The sequence below is a fragment of the Oncorhynchus tshawytscha genome, linkage group LG18 (assembly GCF_018296145.1).
Source record: "Oncorhynchus tshawytscha isolate Ot180627B linkage group LG18, Otsh_v2.0, whole genome shotgun sequence".
Classification (NCBI taxonomy): Eukaryota; Metazoa; Chordata; class Actinopteri; order Salmoniformes; family Salmonidae; genus Oncorhynchus; species Oncorhynchus tshawytscha.
Genome location: NC_056446.1, coordinates 17518862 through 17541663, shown reverse-complemented (window position 1 = coordinate 17541663; position 22802 = coordinate 17518862). Strand labels below are relative to the sequence as shown.

At 42.1% G+C, this 22802-nt stretch overlaps 1 protein-coding gene across 5 annotated transcripts; it reads left to right on the top strand.

Moving 5' to 3' along the window:
- The first annotated feature begins 179 nt into the window (after positions 1-179).
- On the top strand, positions 180-22730 carry LOC112217615 (ralBP1-associated Eps domain-containing protein 1). 5 transcript variants are annotated; one of them, XM_024378036.2, is made up of 19 exons: positions 180-898; positions 2453-2576; positions 7443-7636; positions 7806-7968; positions 8275-8408; positions 10030-10195; positions 10671-10734; positions 10977-11131; positions 11270-11391; positions 11818-11895; positions 13550-13637; positions 13825-13923; positions 14080-14152; positions 14250-14448; positions 17571-17744; positions 17857-17943; positions 20759-20898; positions 21034-21139; positions 21283-22730. In XM_024378036.2, the coding sequence occupies exons 1-19, from the start codon at positions 746-748 to the stop codon at positions 21349-21351; spliced, it is 2388 nt and encodes a 795-aa protein (XP_024233804.1). In that variant the 5' UTR covers positions 180-745; the 3' UTR covers positions 21352-22730. The 5 variants fall into 5 exon arrangements, with proteins under 5 accessions (XP_024233804.1, XP_024233805.1, XP_024233803.1 ...); XM_024378037.2 differs by having other exon boundaries at positions 182-898; positions 7812-7968; positions 11815-11895; XM_024378035.2 differs by having other exon boundaries at positions 182-898; positions 11815-11895.
- The last annotated feature ends 72 nt before the right edge of the window (positions 22731-22802 follow it).

Here is a 22802-nt window from a genome sequence, read left to right as displayed (position 1 = left end):
TATCAATGTCTCCTGTAAGGCCAGGTTCTGGTTGTCCCCTCTCATCATACACGAGGGAAACAACAGCCGTTTATAAAAGCAAAACCTTCCGCAATGGACCTCCTATGCCTGGTCAATCACAGCCATGGCATTCTACTAGTGCATCAGATATGACAAACAAACAAATATACATTAACTACGGCATTTTTTTGTGATCCGGGCGCCGCTCACTCACAACGTCTGTACGATGACATCACGGGGCATAGGACTGGTGGAGAAAAGAGCCAGAAGACCCTAAAACTTCGTCTAATATCATTTTGAATTATTCAGACTTGATTGAAACATACGGCAACGGAATAGAACCGGAAGAACTCCGTTTCATTTACCGTTGAATACCGACACCCAGTCTCGGAAGTTGACTATTGCTGACTTGAGGCTGGTTTTCTACCTGGCTAGCCAGCTACGTTAGCTAGCTGCTAACAGCTTGTAACGTTAGTAGCGAGGCCAGAAAGTCTAACTTTATCCATTGATAAATAGCAAAGTAATTACCCGAAATAGTCAATTGTTCTAACCAGTCGGTACGTAATATTGCGACTGGGCTAGTTTCTGGGGACATACAAGACCCCTTCTTGCCATAACCAGCATTTCGCTAAGCTATTTAGCAAAGCTAACCAGCAACGTCGCTCTTTCGCACTTTTTGGGTCCAGTTCAGGCAAGTAAGGATAACGAAACAGCTAGTTCGCTAAACGGGTACTTTTATGCCATAATGGAAAGTTTAACATTAACTGATGGAGAGCAGAAGTATTACTCTGATTTGTTCGTTTATTGCGATACGGACAACACAAAGAAAGTGGCTTCCAATGGCAGAGTTCTTGACCTTTTCCGGGCGGCCCAGCTACCCAGCGAGGTTGTCCTGCAGGTGGGCTACCTAAATTAACTAGCCAGCTAAACGTATCAATCTGTCAAATGTGATAGAGGTGTGTTTGACATGTATGTGGCGTTCATGTTGACAGTGGTTAACGTGACGAGACACACCTTATACTTGCCAGTTAGCAAATTGAAAAAGGTATTTCCTGCATCAGGCTAACTAGCAATGCATGCTACCAATAATATAGTTAAGTTGCTAGCATTACATTTTATACATAGCCACATGTTCTCTCAACACCACAGCTATTTATTTTCAATGTTTTTCTAGCTGTCTTTCTGCTTGATATTCTTGCAATTTGAATCATAAACTAGCTTAATTATCCCCACTTGTTTTTGTAGCTAACCAGTTTAAGTCGACAGCCCACTTCCTCTCTTATGTATTTAATACTTTGTTGCTTGCTGGACTGGATACAAAATGTACAGTATAAGAATCTTATTTGTATCGCCTTGATACTATAACATTAATCCAATCCAAGATGTGAAGCCAGTAGAATGTGCATTGTAGCAACGACTGTGTTACTTGAACATAGTCAGTCATGTTTAGCTATTTCTTTGTATATTCGTGCTGTCATCAATTTGTGGGCTGACGCCAACATTTCTGTTGCGGTTGAAGGTTTGCTGTCTTTCTTTCAATGTGTCATTTATTGACCTGCTCAGTCTAATTCCTAGGCCACTTGTCCTGGTGTAGGCTATAGAATTAATGTGCTAGGAAGGGGTGTGACTCAGACTTTTGTTTCAACAGTTACTGTGCACTTTTGTGGGCCATGATGTATGCTTTTATTTCCTCCCTAATGCAAAAACATAGGACTAAAGGTTTCTGTTTTGGTTGTTCATTATACTGAAGAATAGGCCTAATCCATGATCCATAAATCTGAGATGTGAAATGTTGCCTGGGTCTGTCTGAGGCCTTGTCTGTGGCCTATTTCCCATTGAAATAATGCAGACTCACTAGGCCTTGGCTGGTAGTTATATTTCTTACCAACGCAATGGCAAAGTCTCAGGGAATAGGTCTTCAATTTGCCGTATACATCTAATTCAGATGCATCCTTGTAGAAATGTCAGACCATTTTCGTTTATGACGACACAAGTCACATTGCTCAGTGAGCACACAAAGCAACATCTGTCTTCCTGTGTTAGTTAGGAAGCAATGTCCTTGGAACATTCTCTGTGAGAGACTGCAACATTCCCTCCCATGATCAACTATTTGGCACATAACAGTGATGCGTGAACACAATAGTGAGTTTATATCACTCTACAGTATGTTGAGAATAAGATGAACTGCCCCTCCCTACCTTCAGGCTATGCTCAAACCCTACACCCCAACCACCTCTGGTCTCTTGACCCTTACGAGACGGCAGCTCCTGCTCAACCCATTCCAAGCTCTTCTCTGTCCTTGTATCCCAAGGATGGAACCAGCTTCCCCCAGATGCTAGGACAGCAGAGTCCCTGCCCATCTTCTGAAAGCGTCTGAAACCCTACCTCTTCAAAGAGTATCTTAAATAATCCCCCTCCTCAAAAAGACTGAAATGTAAATTTGTTGTCTCAGATCACAGAGCTCTGTGGAGCCACTCGCCTGGGCCATTTTGGAAGGAGCCAGTTTTACATTGCACTGAAACTCATCGCTGTAGCCCAGTCCGGACTGCCTCTCCGAGTAGAGAGCCTCAATTCTGGTTAGTAAACATGTCTGGAATGCTCCATCTATTAGGAATTAACCACTAATGTATGAGAGAGGGTATTAGCACCTGGGGGCACACTGGACAATGTTTACATCTTTTTATGTTTGTCTTTGGTGCAGTTTCAGTTACATTCAGTCGCCTATATTGAAGGGAAAGTAGCATAGTCATGTGTTTTTCACAATAGCATACATTTGACTTCAAAACAAAACTGATTACAGTGCATTCGGAAAGTATTTAGACCCCGTGACTTTTAACACATTTTTTTTTGTTACAGCCGTATTCTAAAATAAATACAATTGTGGTTTTCCCTCATCAATCAACACACAACCATAATGACAAAGCAAAAACAGTTTTTTTTAAATAAAAAAAAACGGATTACATTTACTTATGTATTTATTTAGACCCTTTAGTCAGTTCTTTGTTGACGCACCTTTGGCAGTGATTACAGCCACGGGTCTTCTTGGGTATGATTTTACAAGCTTGGCACACTTGTATTTGGGGAGTTTCTCCCATTCTTCTTTGCATATGCTCTCAAGCTCTGTCAGGTTGGATGGGGAGTGTTGCTGCACATCTATTTAAAGGTCTCTCCAGAGATGTTCGATCGGGTTCAAGTCAAGGCTCTGGCTGTGCCAATCGAGGACATAAAGAGACTTGTCCCGAAGCGACTCCTGTGTTGTCTTGGCTGTGTGCTTAGGGTCGTTGTCCTGTTGGAAGGTGAACCTTCTCCCAAGTCTGAGATCCTGAGCGCTCTGTAGCAAGTTTTCATCAAGGACCTCTCTGTACTTTGCTCCGTTCATCGACCCTGACTGGTCTCCCAGTCCCTGCCACTGGAAAAACATCCCCACAGCATGATGCTGCCACTACCATGCTTCACCGTAGGGATTGTGCCAGGTATACCCAAGATGTGAAACTTGGAATTCAGGCCTAAGAGTTCAATCTTGGTTTCATCAGACCAGAGAATCTTGTTCCTCATGGTCTGAGAGTCCTTTAGGTGCCTTTTGGCAAACTCCTAGCGGGCTGTCATGCCTTTTACTGAGTGGCTTCCGTCTGGCCACTCTACCATAAAGGCCTGATTGCTAGAATCCTGCAGAGATGGTTATCCTTCTGGAAGGTTTTCAAATCTCCACAGAGGACCTAGAGAGCTCTGTCAGAGTGACCATTGGGTTCTTGGTCACCTCCCTGACCAAGTCCCGCTCTAGGAAGTGTCTTAATGGTTCCAAACTTTTTCCATTTAAGTATGATAGAGGCCACAGTGTTTTTGGGGATCTTCAATGCTGCAGAAATTTGTTGGTACCCTTTCCCAGATCTGTGCCTCGACACAATCCTGTCTACGGACAATTCCTTTAACCTCTTTGCTTGGTGCTTGCTCTTACATGCACTGCCAACTGTGAGACCTTTTTTATATAGACTGGTGTGTGCCTTTCCAAATCATGTCCAATCAATTGACTGGACTCCAATCAAGATGTATGGACTTTTCAAGGATGCTCATTGGAAACAGGATGCACCTGAGCTCAATTTTGAGTTACAGAGCAAAGGGTCTGAATACTTATGTCAATACTTATGTCAATCAGGTATTTCTGTTTTTTATACATTTCCCAAAATGTCTAAAAACCTGGAAAAAGGGAAGGGGTCTGAATACTTTCCTAATGCCATGTGTGCTCCCTAGAGATGAGCTGTTTTCAAATGCATATACTGTCAACATAGAGGATACTTCACCCAAGTTTCATATCTGAGTCCATTTAATAAGTAGCAGGATGCAGAGATATGGATGGATCAGAGATGGAGTGTGATTTTGCAGGAAATGAAGACCACTATAAAGTACCAGTCAAAAGTTTGGACACATTTACTCATTCAAGGGTGTTTCTTTATTTTTACAATTTTCTACATTGTAGAATAATAGTGAAAACACAAACTATTAAATATCACATATGGAATCATGTAGTAATCAAAAAAGTGAAACAAATCAAGAAAAAATATATATTTGAGATTCTTCAAAGTAGCCACCCTTTGCCTTGACAGCTTGGCATTCTCTCAACCAGCTTCATGAGGTAGTCACCTGGAATGCTTTTCCAACGGTCTTGAAGGAGTTCCCACATATGCTGAGCACTTGTTGGCTGCTTTTCCTTCACTCTGCGGTCCAACTAATCCCAAACCATCTCAATTGGGTTGAGGTCGGGTGATTGTGGAGGCCTGGTCATCTGATGCAGCCCTCCATCACTCCTTCTTGGTCAAATAGCCTATACACAGCCCAGGGGTGTTTGAGGTCATTGTCCTGTTGAAAAGCAAAATGATAGTCCTACTAAGGGCAAACCAGATGGGAAGGTGTATCGCTGCAGAATGCTGTGGTAACCATGCTGGTGAAGTGTGCCTTGAATTCTAAATAAATCACAGGCAGTGTCACTAGCAAAGTACCATCACACCACCACCTTGCATGCTTCACAGTGGGAACCACACATGTGGAGATCATCCATTCACCTACTCTGCGTCTCACAAAGACACGGCAGATTTCCACCGGTCTAATGTCCATTGCTCATGTTTCTTGGCCTAAGCAAGTTTCTTCTTGTTATTGGTGTACTTTTAGTAGAGGTTTCTTTGCAGCAATTCAACCCATGAAGGCCTGGTTGATGCAGTCTTCTCTGAACAGTTGATGTGTCTGTCACTCTGGGAAGCATTTGACAGGAAACTGATTGGTAACTCTAATGAACTTATCCTCTGCAGCAGAGGTCACTCTGGGACTTCTTTTCATGTGGCGGTCCTCATGAGAGCCAGTTTCATCATTGCACTTGAAGGCTTTTTGCGATTGCACGTGAAGAAACTTTTCAAAGTTCTTTACCTTTTCCATATTGACTTACCCTTACCTTCATGTCTTAAAGTAATGATGACCTGTCATTTCTCTTTGCTTATTTGAGCTGTTCTTGCCAAAATATGGACTTGATCTTTTACCAAATAGCCCTATCTTCTGTATACCAACCCCAGCTTGTCACAACACAACTGAAATTCCACAAATTTAACTTTTAACAAGGCACACCTGTTAATTGAAATGCATTCCAGGTGACTACCTCCATGAAGCTGGTTGAGAGAATGCCAAGAGTGCAAAGCTGTCACGGCAAGGGTGGCTACTTTGAAGAATCTCAAATATAAAATATATTTAGATTTATGTATCACTTTTTTTGGCTACTAGATGATTCCATATGTGTTATTTCATAGTTTTGATGTCTTCACTATTATTCTACAATGTAGAAAATAGTACAAATAAAAACCCTTGAATGAGTAGGTGTGTCTAGATGTTTGACTGGTACTGTATATACAAAAGCATGTAGACACCTCTTCAAATCAGTGGATTTGGCTGCTTCAGTCACTCGTTGCTGACGGGTGTATAAAATTGAGCACACAGCCATACAATTTCCATAGACAAACATTGGCAGTAGAATGGCCATACTGAAGAGCTCAGTGACTTTCAATGTGGCACCATCATAGGATGCTACCTTTTCAACAAGTCTTTTTATTAAAAAAATTAATTCTGCCCTGCTAAACCTGCCCCGGTCAACTAAGTGTTATTGTGAAGTGGAAACATCTAGGAGCAACAACGGCTCAGCCGCGAAGTGGTAGGCCACACAAGCTCTCAGAACGGGACCGCCAAGTGCTGAAGCGCGCAGCGTGTAAAAATTGCCTGTCCTTGGTTGCAACACTCATTATCGAGTTCCAAACTGCTTCTGAAAACGTCAGCACAATAATTGTTCGACGGGAGTTTCATGAAATGGGCTTCCTTGGCAGAGCAGCTGCACACCAGCCTAAGATCACAATGTGCTATGCCAAACGCCAGCTGGAGTGGTGTAAAGCTTGCCGCCTTTGGACTCTGGAACAGTGGAAACTGGAGTGTTGAATCACGCTTTACCATCTTACAGTACGACGTACGAATCTGGGTTTGGCGGATTCCAGGAGAAAGCTACCTGCCCCAATGCATAATGCCAATTGGGAAGTTTGATGGAGGAGGAATAATGGTCTGGGGCTGTATTCATGGTTTGGGCTAGGCCCCTTAATTCCAGTGAAGGGGAAATCTTAAAGCTACAGCATACAATGACATTCTAGACAATTCTGTGCTTCTAACTTTGTGGCAACAGTTTGGGGAAGGCCCTTTCCTGTTTCAGCGTGGCTGTGCCCCTGTGCAGAAGTTGAGGGCCAGACATAAATGGTTGGCGAGATCAGTGTGGAAGAACTTGACTGCCTGCACAGAGCTCTGACCTCAACCCCATCGAACACCTTTGGAATGAATTGGACCACTGACTGCGAATCCAGGCCTAATCGCCCAACATCGCTAAATAATCTTGTGGCTGATGGAAGCAAGTCCCTGCAGCGATGTTTTAACATCTAGTGGAAAGCCAACCCAGAAGAGTGGAAGCTCTAATAGTAACAAATGGGGGACCAACTCTATATTAATGACCATGATTTTTGAATGAGATGTTCGATGAGCAGGTGTCCACATACTTTTGGTAATGTAGTGTATAAGCAAAGAATAGAGAACAAATTCAACAGGAAATTGCACAGCCTAAACAGGAAGCTGGGCCAGAGCTATTGGAGGAAAAGACTCAAAGTACTTCTTTAAAACCTGAACATTAGGCTTTGTAAAGCACCTTTTGATACATCACTTAAGTAAATTGGGTAACACTTTAACTAGATGTGGTTAATAATGCAGCTGCAAACAAATGTTGTAGTTATCATTTTCAACACTTTTGTAGGCCATGTTGTAATAGGCCATACTAGATGACAACAACTGACTAGTTAAGTCCTGCTAGTTGAAACAACTAGCTAGCTAGAAGGGATTTGAGGCAGTGCTATAATCTAACAGTTTCTCATCTACAGTCAAGGACTTGCCTCTGCCTCGCTTTGTTGTGGCCAAGAATGAACAGGAGGCCAGACACACAGCCATGTACCCAGATTCTGAGAACCAGGGGTCTTACCAGGGCGTAATCCCACGACCCCCAGGCCGAGGGCAGGTCAAGAAGTTGTCTGCCCATGAGGTCATCCAGCCCTGCGTGCCCACAGTAGAACCACAGGTCATTGCCCCTCTGAGCGTTTCTCTTATTAAGAGATCACTAGTGGAGAAAATATTTGATCAACTATTTGAATGATCTAGTTTCTTGACAGATTGATCTGTCAGAATTACAATTCAAACTTTGATAGACATTTAGGTTTTAATCTGATGTTATTTGCCATTCTTTGAAGCTGCAGCCTGACACCACGTCCCCTGTGGTGTCTCCGCACCAGTCCCCTCCCACCTCGCCCCACTGGAGAAAGCACAAACGTCAGGCCAGCGGGGGGAACGTAGAGAGACAACCTGTGGTTGTGGCAGGTGCTGTCTGGACACCTTTCAGAGAACCACAAGCAGGTACACACTCCACACAACAACCTGTATCCTCTGAATGTTAGTCTGACAAGGTTTACAGTTTCAGATGTGTATTAATATCTGTACACAGTTGTCATGCATCATTTTGGCTTTCGCCAGTCATACAACTATTACATAGCTTGCTAGATAAGTGAGGTTCAACATGATTATTGATAATAGGAATATTGATGACAAGTGTTTTGAATCCACTCACTGAATGCTTGAGTATGCTCACTGCATCAGCGAGAAGGAGCTCTGTGTAATCTAATTGCCCTGTCCTGAGGCTGTGTAACTCTCCTCTCTCTACAGGACCTGTGGTGTCAGGTGATGGGATGTGGTCTGCCAACTCTCCTCCCCCTGTTCAGGAAAGCTGGGTCAGTTTGAAAGATGCTCATCCCCCCTCCTCCAGCACACTCCCAGCAATACATTCCTCACCGGTCCAGGTAGTGCAGCAAATGCTTCCATGGACCTGTCATATTTCTTGTAATGGCTTAAAGGCATAGAGATGGAGATGGCCTATTTCACTAGATGCTCTATTTCATTGGTTAATGTTTCCCCCTCAAACTACATACGGTGCATTCGGAAAGTATTCAGACCCCTTGACTTTTTCTAAATTTTGTTACATTACAGCCTTATTCTAAAATGTATTAAATTGTGTTTTTCCCCCTAAATCTACACATATTACCCCATAATGACAAAACAAAAACAGGTTTTTAGAAATGTTTGCACATTTATAAAAATAAAGACTATCACATTTACATAAGTATTCAGATCCTTTACTCAGTACTTTGTTGAAGCATCTTTGGCAGCTATTACAGTCATCTTCTTAGGTATGACACTAAAATCTTGGTACACCTGTATTTGGGGAGTTTCCCCATTCTTCTCTGCAGATCCTTTCAAGCTGTCAGGTTGGATGGGGCGCATTGCTGCACAGCTATTTTCAAGTCTCTCCAGAGATGTTCGATTAGGTTCAAGTCCAGGCTCTGGCTGGGCCACTCAAAGACATTCAGAGACTTGTCCCGCAGCCATTCCTGCGTTGACTTGGCTGTGTGCTTAGGGTCATTGTCCTGTTGGACTGTGAACCTTCTCCCCAGTCTGAGGTCCTGAGCGCTCTGTAGCAAGTTTTCATCAAGGACCTCTCTGTACTTTGCTCCGTTCATCTTTCCCTCGACACTGACTAGTCTCCCAGAGACTGCTGCTGAAAAACATCCCCACAGCATGATGCTGCCACCACCATGCTTCACCGTTGGGATGGTGCCAGGTTTCCACCTGACAAGACCCTAGGCATTCAAGCCAAAGAGTTCAATCTTGGTTTCATCAGACCAGAGACTCTTGTTTCTCATGATCTGAGAGTCCTTTAGGTGCCTTTTGGAAAACTCCAAGCGGGCTGTTGTGCGTTTTACTGAGTGGCTTCCGTCTGCACACTCTACGATAAAGGCCTGATTGGTGGAGTGATGCAGAGATGGTTGTCCTTCTGGGAGGTTCTCCCATCTCCACAGAGGAACTCTGGAGCTCTTTCAGAGTGACCATCGAGGTTCTTGGTCACCTCCCTGACCAAGGCCCTTCTCCACCGATTGCTCAGTTTAGGCAACCTTCCCCAGATCTGTACCTCGACACAATCTTGTCTTGGAGCTTGACAATTCCTTCAACCTCATGGCTTGGTTTTTACTTTGACATGCACTGTCAACTGTGAGACCTTATATAGACGGGTGTGTGTCTTTCCAAATCATGTCCAATCAATTGAATTTACCACAGGTTGAAACATCTCAAGGATGATCAATGCAAACAGGATGCACCTGAGCTCAATTTCGAGTCTCATATCAAAGGGTCTGAATACTTAATTTTTTTAATACATTTGCAAAAATGTGTAAACCTGTTTTCGCTTTGTCATTATGGGTTTTGTGTGTAGCTTGATAAAATATTTAATCCTTTATAGAATAAAGCTGTAACGTAACAAAATGTTGAAAAAGTCAAGGGGTCTGAATACTTTCTGAATGCACTGTAGCTACTGCGATAAGTCAGGAACGGTTCTTTTCTCTCAATGTTTCACATGACTGGCTTTAGGAGAACTCTTCAATACGAACGGTTGCATCTGCGACAACAACCAATGAAACCCAAAGACAGTCCAGTGGTGGTTATGACGACCCCTGGAAAATCACAGACGAGCAGAGACAGTATTACATAAATCAGTTCAAGACCATCCAACCAGACCTCAATGGTTTCATTCCTGGTGAGTAGTGAGCTTTGTGTGAAACCAGCTTTTACACATTCACCTTCAATCTGCAGTTGCTTCATCCATTTTTGGACTAATAAATAAATGTTATTCAAGCATCAAAGGGTATATATACATTAGAAATGCCTAATGAGCTTAGTTTAACTGTCATACTCCATCAGGACCCAAAATATGTTTGTTTTACACCAATAGTTGTAAACATTGTACATGTAAACAAACATTTTATAGCCTCTCAACATGTTAAAAACTATCTTTAATTTATTGGCTGGTCAGTCCTTGTATTCATAGCTCTGCCCATTCAATTTTAGTGGTTACATTTCTCCAGGCCCATCCCTCAGCTTTTTACCAAAACAGAGGCAGGGAACCACTTGGTTTCAATTAAGGTTTGGCCCTTTAATGGTTACAGGGACTGGCTGTTATGCTACAGTGATTGACCCAGCACAAACAGTTTTTCCCTTCGTCTATATTTCAGGTTCTGCCGCAAAAGAATTTTTCACAAAATCAAAGCTACCTATTCTTGAACTGTCCCACATTTGGTAAGTTATTAGAAAGAGGGCTATTGGCTTTAGTTGAGATGCTCCCCATATGGAATTGTATTATGAACCACCTGCTTTATTCTTAATCCAGGAAGTAATACCAAAGAATGGAATAAATAACTCTTCAGTTATTGAATTTGGATACCTCTTGTCCAGTGATTGAATTCACAAGGGATTCGAGCAGTTTTCCATTCACGAGTGTCTTTAGTCTTTTTCGCTGACTCACATTTTTTGCATTACAGGGAGCTGTCAGATTTCGATAAAGACGGGGCGTTGACACTGGATGAGTTCTGTGCTGCATTTCATCTGGTTGTTGCTCGGAAAAACAGCTATGATCTTCCCGAAAAGCTGCCGGAGAGTCTTATGCCAAAGCTTATTGACTTGGATGACTCAGCAGGTAAAAGCTGGCGCTCTCCTGCTATATAATCAGAATCTGTCCAAACCTGGCCTTGGGACTGTCTGCTGCAGACAGTTGATTTATGAAACACAGAGAGAAATGGAATCGTCATCCTGATATAAATGTTCCATGTTCCAGAGGTTCCAGACCAGGCCCCTGACGTGGGCTACTCGGGATCCCCCGTGGAGGTGACACCCAACAAGTCCCCCTCCATGCCCTCACTCAACCAGACCTGGCCTGATCTCAACCAGGGCAATGAGGTTGGACACCGAACCACCACATGTTGTCACTGTAAAATAGGTCATCGTTGAACTTTTGCCATTCCAGCATTTTGCAAATTACTTCTCAATTAAGTGATCGATAAGGATCTTTCCATTGCTCGGTTTTAGTAGCTGTCCTCTCGCAGTAATTTCCTAATTCAGTATCTTTCTTATCCATTTTTAAGAAACACAGATTAGTACTTATAGAAACCTACAAAAGCTACAATTCTCAATCAGTCAGTTTGCTCCATTTCTGTTAAGCTAGTTATCATGGTTCCAGTCAATATCCATCCCTTCCTCACTATAATGAATGGATAAGTGATAGTAAATGCAGCTCCTCAACCCGCCTGTGTGAGAGCAGTGGGGTTTGTAACTGGGTGGGGAATCATCCTGTGTGCTGATGTGTTTCTGCTTTGTCTCTAGCAGTGGGAGACTTTTAGTGAGCGCTCCTCCAGCTCACAAACTCTGACCCAATTTGATTCTAACATTGCGCCAGCTGACCCTGTAAGTCCATCACCTGTTTCAGTATAAATTATTAATATTATTAAGATCTCACTCTGAGTGCATGTACTTAGTGCTACTGAATTTACCACAACTGCAGTACCCATGTGATTTTTGCTTGCTTAGCTTTTTTTGTCCCATACTATGATTAAGAATGACATTGTGGGCCCTATAAGTTCCTGGGATATTTTAAATGTTAGCAATATTTAATGTCTTCATTTTTTTTTTTTTACTATTTTCTACATTGTAGAATAATAGTGAAGACATCAAAACTATGAAATAACACATGGAATCATATGTAACCAGAAAAGTGGTAAACAAATCAAAATAGCCACCCTTTGCCTTTAATGACAGCTTTGCATTCTCTCAACCAGCTTTGAGGTAGTCACCTGGAATGCATTTCAATTAACAGGTGTGCCTTGTTTGAGCCAATCAGTTGTGTTGTGACAAAGTAGGGGTGGTAAACAGGTGGCCTTTTACCAAATAGGGCTAAGTCCATATTATGGCAATAACAGCTCAAATAAGCAAAGAGAAATGACAGTCCATTACTTTAAGACATGAAGGTCAGTCAATCCATACAATTTCAAGAACTTTAAAAGTTTTTAAGTAAAGTTGCAAAAACCCATCAAGCGCTATGATGAAACTGGCTCTCATGAGGACTGCCACAGGAAAGGAAGACCCAGAGTTACCTCTGCTGCAGAGGATACGTTCTTTAGAGTTAACTGCACCTCAGATTGCAGCCCAAATAAATGTTTCAGAGTTCCAAGTAACAGACACATCTCAACATCAACTGTTCAGAGGAGACTGCATGAATCAGGCCTTCATGGTCAAATTGCTGCAAGGAAACCACTAAAGAACACCAATAAGAAGAGACTTGCTTGGGCCAAGAAACATGAGCAATAGACTGGTGGAAATCTGTTATGTCTTTTTGAGACGGAGAGTAGGTGAACGAATGATCTCCGTGTGTGTGGTTCCCGTCGTGAAGCATGGAGGAGATGGTGTGGGGGTGCTTTGCTGGTGACACTTGTCTGTGATTTATTTAGAATTCAAGTCACACTTAACCAGCATGGCTACCACAGCATTCTGCAGCGATACGCCTTCCCATCTGGTTTGCGCTTAGTGGGGCTATCATTTGTTTTTCAAAAGGACACCTCCAGGCTGTGTATAGGCTATTTGACCAAGTAGGAGAGTGTTGGAGTGCTGCATCAGATGACCAGGCCTCCACAACCACCCGACCTCAACCCAATTGAGATGGTTTGGGATGAGTTGGACCGCAGCGTGAAGGAAAAGCAGCCAACAAGTGCTCAGCATATGTGGGAACTCCAAGACTGTTGGAAAAGCATTCCAGGTGAATCTGGTTGAGAGAATGCCAAGTGTGCAAAGCTGTCAAGGCAAAAGGTGGCTACTTTGAAGAATCTCAAATGTTAAATATATTTTGATTTGTTTAACACTTTTTTTTGAAAATAAAGAAAAACCTTTGAGTACGTGTCCAAACTTTTGACTGGTACTGTAGTGCTTCAGTTTTCTCAATCTGCATAATTGCCATGAATGGAAGCCTTTTCTAGCCTTTTACAAACTGTTCTGACACTATATGAAATATTTATATTCTAATGGCAGTATATGGGCTTATGATCATCAGACACCTCTGTCCTTACAGGATACAGCCATTGTCCACCCTGTCCCCATCCGCATGACCCCAAGCAAGATCCATATGCAAGAGATGGAGCTGAAGAGAACCGGAAGTGGTAAGATACTTTCCCCATATGATAAGAGCATGTAAACATATCAGAAGACCGAGCTCTGTCTTCTAAAGCAGTGGAGACTGGAGAGACTGGCAACTCTCAAGAATTTTACTGAGAAGTAGTGAAGGGATGCACTGTACCTATTTCTAAATACTGTTAAGGGAATTCACCGTATTTCTCATTCCTGAAGACCACACACATCCTACGAGTCCCCTGATGGCTAAACCACCTGACCTCTCTGAAGAAACCAAGCTTGCCACCTCTATGAAGTTTGTAACTGCTAACTCTGGTAAGTGTCTCAAGGGATGTGCCATTATCATAAAAAATGTAGGACAGTTGCAATTTTTAGGTAGGCCATATTCCTATAATAGATCTGTGACCATAATTATATTGCATTTCCTTGAGGCACGGTTCAAGATACAATACTCATATTTCTCTCCTAAAGGTGATGGTTATAGCAGTTCAGATTCCTATACTTCAGATCAAGACCCAATTACAAGTGTTGTAACAAGACAAAGGTAAGTTGGTCTCAATACCTAGAGATATTTGATGTCAAAACACATGCTTTGTTAATTGAAGAGTTTTTGAATGGTAAGCTCATTAGCTGTGTTGTAGGTCTCATTCTGGGACGTCTCCTGAAGGACTGAAGGTGGTGACTGCTCCCCCACCGCCACCCCCCAGACCACACGCCTCCCACTCCCGCTCCTCCTCTCTAGACATGAACAGAAGCTTTGCGGCTGTACCCCCCGGGCCACAGTCGGCTGGAGTCGTGGCCTACCCTCCAGCTGTGCCACCTAGACCACTACCCACACAGGTAGAACTATCAGCACAGACCTGAAGACTTATCAAAATGTTGCCGCCTCTGTGTAGTCTTTAATAGGAAATGTACATATTTAAATGCTGAAATCGCCTTTCTTTATGTTCTATTCACTCTACACAGACTATTATTATTACTACTACTAAGGGAGTGAACGTTATTTATAATAAGGGTTACATGGAGAAAAGCGAACCTCTCTGAAATGAAAATGGATCGCCTTCCCTTGGGAAAAAAGTGATATACACACCCAAAATAATAATTAAAACGAAGTGGATAGCAGAGAACATGTTTAACCTCACTTCTTGGACACACCAAAGCCTTAGATATGCAGTTTTAGAAACTGTTCTTTCTTCTGTAAGCATTACATGGCAATGCAGGATTTTTAATATTTTTTTGGCACAGGGCTGCGGGCCAGAAGGTTGTGAGTTCAGAGACTACTGTGGACAGATGTCCTTTATTGTAAAATCGATCATATTTGCAGGTCAGAGAGAAAAATGGCCTTATAGAAACATTTCATGCAATTCTACATAATGTTACATATTAGCAGAATTTTTTTAATACCACATAAATTACAGGCTAAGAATGGACAGATGTGTGTTCATCTTGTCACATTTCTCCAATGCCATTTGTTTGCAACAAAACTGTTCATGTCTGCAAACAATCATTAGGAATCTGAGAATGGTTCTTTCAAAAGTTAAGCCTACCTTTCCACCCCAAACAGGGTAGTCCTACCGATGCATAAAAATGAAAGCTTTAACTACTGGCTACTCTGCTTCTGTGGCTTAACCCAATGAGAGAAGGTCACAAGTGTTTCCCTAAAAGCTGTCTTGGGTTTAAATATCTTCTATTGTACAGAAAGTGAATAGCTTAATCAATTGATAGTGACATAATTTGATTACCTCCCAAGCAAAGTACATTTTTTGGCTCTGCTGTAGAAACTAAATGATATCCCGGGTATTTTACCGCTTGTTTCTATCATAAAGCGTCACGGACCTAAGCACTGTTATAGTTTACTTTATATAATGGATCTGTAATTTTTCCCCCTCTAAATCTTAAGATAACAATGTGTAGGCCTGTGCTTTTTGCCATTTTCTTTAATAAAAGGTAGGCCTATGGCAAATCTATGGATATAGCAGCCTAATAGCCTAATTTTATTTGTCAAACAGGTAGGCCTACCTCTTTCTTAAATAGGAAGAAATAGGCTCCAACACAAAGTCCTCATGTTGTTACTAAAGTCGAATTAAAACTTTATATTAATGATGCCTACTGTCCATTGGTTGTGCTGCTGCTTCAAATTTCAGCACCACAATGTTACTCGAATCAATAACTCTGAATACATCATGGGCAAGAGAAAAAAAAAAGCTGAACGGAACATAGGTTATAGGCTAGTCCGCGCACAAGATTTGGACTAGGCCTAATCGGAAGTAATGTTTGGAAGAAGCTTTTGACTCACCTCCTGAACTGCCGCCACTGTAGGCCTGCACAGCATTGGTGAGACGGCACACAAAAAAGGTTTTGATCAGCAAGAGCAGAGCAGCCCGGGGCTCAGGGTTGGAATATCCATTGCAGTGTGTAATGCAGCCTAGTTTTATTTATACCATCCCAGCAGCTATCTTTGTAATATAACTTTGATCTGTGCTTCTCCGACCATGCACTTCGTAGCCTATAAGCTATGGATAATTTGATTGAGACTACACTAAATAGCCTGTAGGCTCACTTGATATTGCATGCCAGGCAGGGAGAATCAGCGATGAGGGGCGGCATCAGGCGCGCGCGCGCACACACACACACACCGTACCAGTCAAAAGTTTGGACAGATCTAACCATTCAAGGGTTTTTCTTTATTTTTACTATTTTCTACATTGCAGTGAAGACCTCAAAATGATGAAATAACATATGGAATCATGTAGTAATGAAAAAAGTGTTAAACAAAATATATTTCATTCTTCAAAGTAGCCACAGTTTGCCTTGACAGCTTTGCACACTCTTGGCATTCTCTTAGCCAGCTTCACGAGGAATGCTTTTCCAACAGTCTTAAAGGAGTTCCCACATATGCTGAGTACTTGTTGGTTGCTTTTCCTTCACTCTGCGGTCCAACTCATCCCAAACCTTCTCAATTGGGTTGAGGTCGGGTGATTGTGGAGGCCTGGTCATTATTTGGCCTCTCCTCCTTGGCCAAATAACACTTACACAGCCTGGAGGTGTGTTTTGGATCATTGTCTTGTTGAAAAACAAATGATAGCCCCACTAAGTGCAAACCAGATCGGATGGTGAATTGCTGCAGAATGCTGTGGTAGCCATGCTAGTTAAGTATGCCTTGAATTCTAAATAAGTCACAGACTTTGTCACCAGCAAAGCACCACTTCCATCCTTCGCCGCATGTGTGATTCCCACCGTGATCATCCGTTAACCTACTCTGCGTCTCACAAAGACATGGTGGTTGGAACCAAAAAGGTCAAATTTGGACATCAGACCAAAGGACAATTTTCCACAGGTTTAATGTCCATTGCTCATGTTTCTTGGCCCAAGCAAGTTTCTTCTTATTATCGGTGTCCTTTTTAGTAGTGGTTTCTTTGCAGCAATTCAATCATGAATGCCTGATTCACACAGTCTCCTCTGAACAGTTGATGATAACTCTGGGTCTTCCTTTCCTGTGTCGGTCCTCATCAGAGACAGTTTCATCATAGTGCTTGATGTTTTTTGCGACTGCGCTTGAAGAAACGTTCAAAGTTCTTGATTTTCCGTATTGACTGACCATGTCTCAAAGTAATGATGGACTGTTGTTTCTCTTTGCTTATTTGAGCTGTTCTTGCCATAATATGGACTTGGTCTTTTACCAAATAGGGCTGTCTTCTGTATACCACCCCTACCTTGTCACAACACAACTGATTGGCTCAAATGCTAAGAAGGAAAGAAATTCCACAAATTAACTTTAAAAAATACTCAACACTCCCCTTGACTGAAATTGAAAAAACATGACCCTCCCCCAATTTTCTCCAGGTACCTATGCAGTAAATTTCAATCCACACCTAAGTCATTGACTAAGTAATCTCCTATTCAAGGTTGTGTTCCGTTTTTCAATATGCAGTGTTTAGTCTGAACCCTGTGTTTTTCCCCAGACCTCGGGTCCCCACAGTGGGCATCGCTCAGATGAGGGCCTGGCAGCTCATTCCACTACCTCGCCCCAGCAGATCCCGGAGCAGCCCAACTTTGCTGACTTCAGTCAGTTCCAGGTGTTTGCTGCCTCAGAAGAGCCCAGCGATGACGGGGAGAAGCACCCAGAGAGCTTGCCGGTAAGTCAAACACCGTAAAATACAGAACCACCTTGCAGTTGGTGAACCTAACCCGGTTATATCATCTGTACTCCTGTTATAATAAGACAGACTGTTCGTTCTCTGTTCACAGGTAGAGAAGTCTTTAGAAGGTGCTGGGCCTTTGAGAACTGTGAAGAGTGACAACCAGGAAGAGCGAGCTGCAGCTACTGTGAACTCTGTAAGTAATTGACTTATTTAGACCATGATGCACCTCAATTAATCACTCTAACTACCTCGTACCTCAGTACACTGTCTTGATACCTGTACAGTGGCTTGCGAAAATATTGGCATTTTTCCTATTTTGTTGCCTTATAACCTGGAATTAAAATGTGGTTTTTTTAGGGAGGGGGTTTGTATCATTTGATTTACACATGCCTACCACTTTGAAGATGTGAAACAAACAAGAAATAAGACAAAAACAGAACTTGAGTGTGCATAACTATTCACCCCCTCCCAAAGTCAATACTTTGTAGAGCCACCTTTTGCAGCAATTACAGCTGCAAGTCTCTTGGGGTATGTCTCTGTAAGCTTGGCACATCTAGACACTTGGATTTGTTCCCATTCTTCAAGGCAAAACTGCTCCAGCTCCTTCAAGTAGGATGGGTTCTGCTGGTGTACAGCAATCTTTGAGTCATACCACAGATTCTCAATTGGATTGTGGTCTGGGCTTTGACTAGATCATTCTAAGACATTTAAATGTTTCCCCTTAAACCACTCGAGTGTTGCTTTAGCAGTATGCTTAGGGTCATTGTCCTGCTGGAAAGGTGAACTGCCAAATTCAACTGCCTGCTACTCATCCCCAGACGATAAGATATGCATATTATTAGTAGATTTGGATAGAAAACACTCTGAAGTTTCTAAAACTGTTTGAATCATGTCTGTGAGTATAACAGAACTTATTTCGCAGGCGAAACCCCGAGGACAAACCATTCCGATTTTTTTTGAGGTCACTCTTTTCAATGGGGTTTCATTGGGAATCCAGATTTCTAAGGGACCTTCTTGCAGTTCCTACCGCTTCCACTGGATGTCACCAGTCTTTAGAAATTGATTGAAGTCTTTCCTTTGTGTAATGAAGAAGTAGCCCTGTTCAGAACGAGGGTCACTTGTAGTGTACTGTTAGATAGAGGCGCATGACCAGAAAGCTAGCTACAGTTTGTTTTCCTCTTGTATTGAATACAGATCATCCCGTCTTCAATTTTATCGATTATTTATGTTAAAAAATACCTAAAAGTTGTATTACAAAAGTAGTTTGAAATGTTTTGCCAAAGTTTACAGGTAACTTTTGAGATATTTTGTGGTCAAGTTGCGCAAGTTGTAACCGGTGTTTTTCTGGATCAAACGCGCCAAATAAATGGACATTTTGGATATGTATCGACGGAATTAATCGAACAAAAGGACCATTTGTGATGTTTATGGGACATATTGGAGTGCCAATAAAAGAAGCTCATCAAAGGTAAGGCATGAATTATATTTTTATTTCTGCGTTTTGTGTCGCGCCTGCAGGGTTGAAATATGCTTTTCTCTCTTTGTTTAGGGACGTGCTATCCTCAGATAATAGCATCGTTAGCTTTCGCCAAAAAGCCTTTTTGAAATCTGACGTTGGCTGGATTCACAACAAGTGTAGCTTTAATTTGGTATCTTACATGTGTGTTTTTATGAAAGTTTGATTTTTATAGTAATTTATTTGAATTTGGTGCTCTGCATTTTCACTGGCTTTTGGCCAGGTGGGATGCTAGCGTCCCACATATTCCAGAGAGGTTAAGCAATGGCTTTTTTCTGGCCACTCTTCCGTAAAGCCCAGTTCTGTGGACTGTATGAGAGATACTCCAATCTCTACTGTGGAGCTTTGCAGCTTCTTCAGGGTTATCTTTGGTCTCTTTGTGGCCTCTCTGATTCATGCCCTCTTGCCTGGTCCGTGAGCTTTGGTGGGCAGCCCTCTCTTGGCAGATTTGTTGTGGTGCCATATTATTTCCATTTTTTTTAATGGATTAAATGGTGCTCCGTGGGATGTTCAATGTTTCGGATATTTTTTATAACCCAACCCTGATCTGTTGGGTTATAAGAGCTCCATGGTCTTCATAGTGCGACTTGCTTGGTGGTGTTGCAGACTCTTGTGCCTTTTGAACGGCTACATATTTATATATACTGAGATCATATGACACTTAGATTGCACACAGGTGGACTTTATTTAACTTTATTTGAGTTCTGAAGGTAATTGGTTGCACCAGATCTTATTTAGGAGCTTCATAGCAAAGGGGGTGAAAAATATATATATATATATATATATATACATATATATATACATATACACACAGTTTACATACACCTTAGCGAAATACATTTAAACTCACTTTTTCACAATTCCTGACATTTAATCCTAGTAAAAATTCCCTGTCTTAGGCCAGTTAGGATCACCACTGTATTTTAAGGGTGAAATGTAAGAATAATAGAGTGATTTTATTTCAGCTTATATTTCTTTCATCACATTCCCAGTGGGTCATTAGTTTACATACAGTCAATTAGTATTTGGTAGCATTATTTGGAAGCTTTAACTACCTGACTGATGTCTTGAGATGTTGCTTCAATATATCCACATAACTATCCTTCCTCATGATGCCATCTATTTTGTGAAGTACACTTGTCCATCCTGCTGCAAAGCACCCCCACAACATGATGCTGTCACCCCCGTGCTTCACGGTTGGGATGATGTTCTTCGGCTTGCAAGCCTCCCCCTATAGGACTCGTTTTACTGTGGATATACTTTTGTATCGGTTTCCTCCAGCATCTTCACAAGGTCCTTTGTTGCTGTTCTGGGATTGATTTGCACTTTTCGCACCAAAGTACATTCATCTCTAGGAGACGGAACGCGTCTCCTTCCTGAGCGGTATAACGGCTGCGTGGTCCCATGGTGTTAATACTTGCGTACTATTGTTTGTACTTGCAAATGGTTATTTTCAGATTTATACAGTGTGTTTTATTTTTTTCCCTGTCAGGCCAAAGGGTCCATCATGGCCCCCCCACCTAAGCCTGTCCGCCGGAGACTGAAGTCTGAGGATGAACTCCAGGAAGAGGCCCTCCCCCTGAAGTCTAACGTCATAGCCACTGTTTTAGCTGCACAGCCATCCATTCCCAGGTAGGAACAGGGGCTCCATATGAATCTGAATAGTGACTGGTCTTTCATTGTTGATGTATATATCTTGGATCACTTAATTGGCAATGAAATGAAGAAATGTAAGTTTTAAAAGTTTTAAATAAATAAAAATTGCAGGTCGGTTGGGAAGGATAAAAAAGCAATTCAAGCCTCTATCAGAAGAAACAAGGAGACCAACACAGTCTTGGCCAGGCTCAACAGTGAATTACAGCAACAGCTGAAGGTAGGGGAATGTTTAAACACAGTACATGCATACTAACCAATTTGTTATTGAACATTTTGGCATAAAAAAAAATCAAAGCCTTTACAAAGGTTGAACTTCATTCCTAATTTTAGGTGATTTATCTTGTTGTTTTTCATTCATAGGACTTGCTAGAAGAGAGGATATCTTTGGAGGTTCAACTGGAACAGCTTAGACCATTTTCCCATTTGTAACCTGTTTGTGAGGAGGATAAGTCCATGAGAGCAGATAGGAGAGATGCACATGTTGTTCTCCCGATGTCCACTCCCTCTGTGTTCTGCTGTCTCTTCTGTGGGAAACAGACTCTGTCACCGGCTGACTGACTGCAACAACACACCCTGAGTCGCCCTCATCAGACAGAGTACAGTCTTACCAGAGCGGCTGGGATGGGAATGTTACAAATATTGGCACTTTTATTTATCAAAGAAATAAAGATTATTGTAGACGTCAATCCCTTATAACAGGACAGGCCCCCGAGGCTAGCCAGGCAGGCATAGAACTGGAACTTGAGTCATGGGGTACTGAAGGCCAAGTTCCCTCCCCATTCTTCCCCGTGATGACAAGTGTCCAGTTCACTGAATGAGAGGAGCACACTGTGGTCTGTCTGTAGTGTGAGTGGGCCTGGCCGCCCGGGCCCTGTCAAGGACAGATAATCATACCAGCGAGGGCATTGGGTGAGGAGAGGAGAGGGGAGGAGTCTATGGGAGATGATGCTCTATCCTGGAGCACCTTGGACTGATCATGTAACAGGAATTTATTAATGTTCCAGTTTATTACTGTGTGTGTGGATGAATGTGGGCAGGCAACGGTTACAAACTGCACAATGCAACAAGTGTATGTATGTGTTCTTTTAGTTTTTTTCACTAGTCTTCTGCGATTTGATCCTTAACACAGTGAGCTGTATTACCTTGTGAAGTGATCGACCCCCAGATGACGGGACACCTTTAAGTTTCGCCTCTGGCTCTGTAGTTGCTCATGCTGCCGCTGCCTGTGAGAGAGGTCCTTGTGAGATACCAACTATGGAAGTGAGACCTGACTGAAAAGACTGCACCCCCCCCTGTTTTTCTTTTTGTTTCCCCTCCGACACCATTTTTATTTGTACCTGCATGTTGTTCATGTTCTTATCTAGTATGAAGACTGCGCTTAAAAATAGACCACTTGATTTCTACCTGTATATCTTACCTAGTATGACATTGTGGTGGTACCTAAACATTGTATAACTGTCTTTGTTTTCCTGGAATTTCCTGTTTCTTTTCTCAACCTGTCCTCAAATGCCTTACTCCTGGCGTTCAGGTTTCCACTTGTTTCTATTCTCCCTGTATTGAACCTAGGTGAACCTTCTTTTCCCTGCTGTTCAGGTTGATGTACTGTAAAAGGGTTATGTTGTATATTGTATATGATACACACCTTTTGATCTCATATGTACATTTGCATTAATTGCTGACTAACAGCAAATATTCTATTTAATTGCTTATTATGGCTGTGGGATGATGTTTAACTGCATGGATGTATCTCTGCAGAATGAACTAGCAGCTGTGTGATTTTTACACAAAATAAAATGACAATATTTTAACCACCTTTTTCTGGTTCAAATGTTATTGTTGATGTGACTGACACAAGCAGTCCCAAGGAATACCTTGTATTG

Bases quoted from the DNA above. Each gene is read 5' to 3' on its own strand.
- LOC112217615 (XM_024378035.2), top strand. From the start codon at position 746: ATGGAAAGTTTAACATTAACTGATGGAGAGCAGAAGTATTACTCTGAT. The intron at 10,196-10,670 runs GTGAGTAGTGAG...TCTATATTTCAG, and splicing joins CCTCAATGGTTTCATTCCTG to GTTCTGCCGCAAAAGAATTT. The intron at 20,899-21,033 runs GTAGGAACAGGG...TAAAAATTGCAG, and splicing joins GCACAGCCATCCATTCCCAG to GTCGGTTGGGAAGGATAAAA.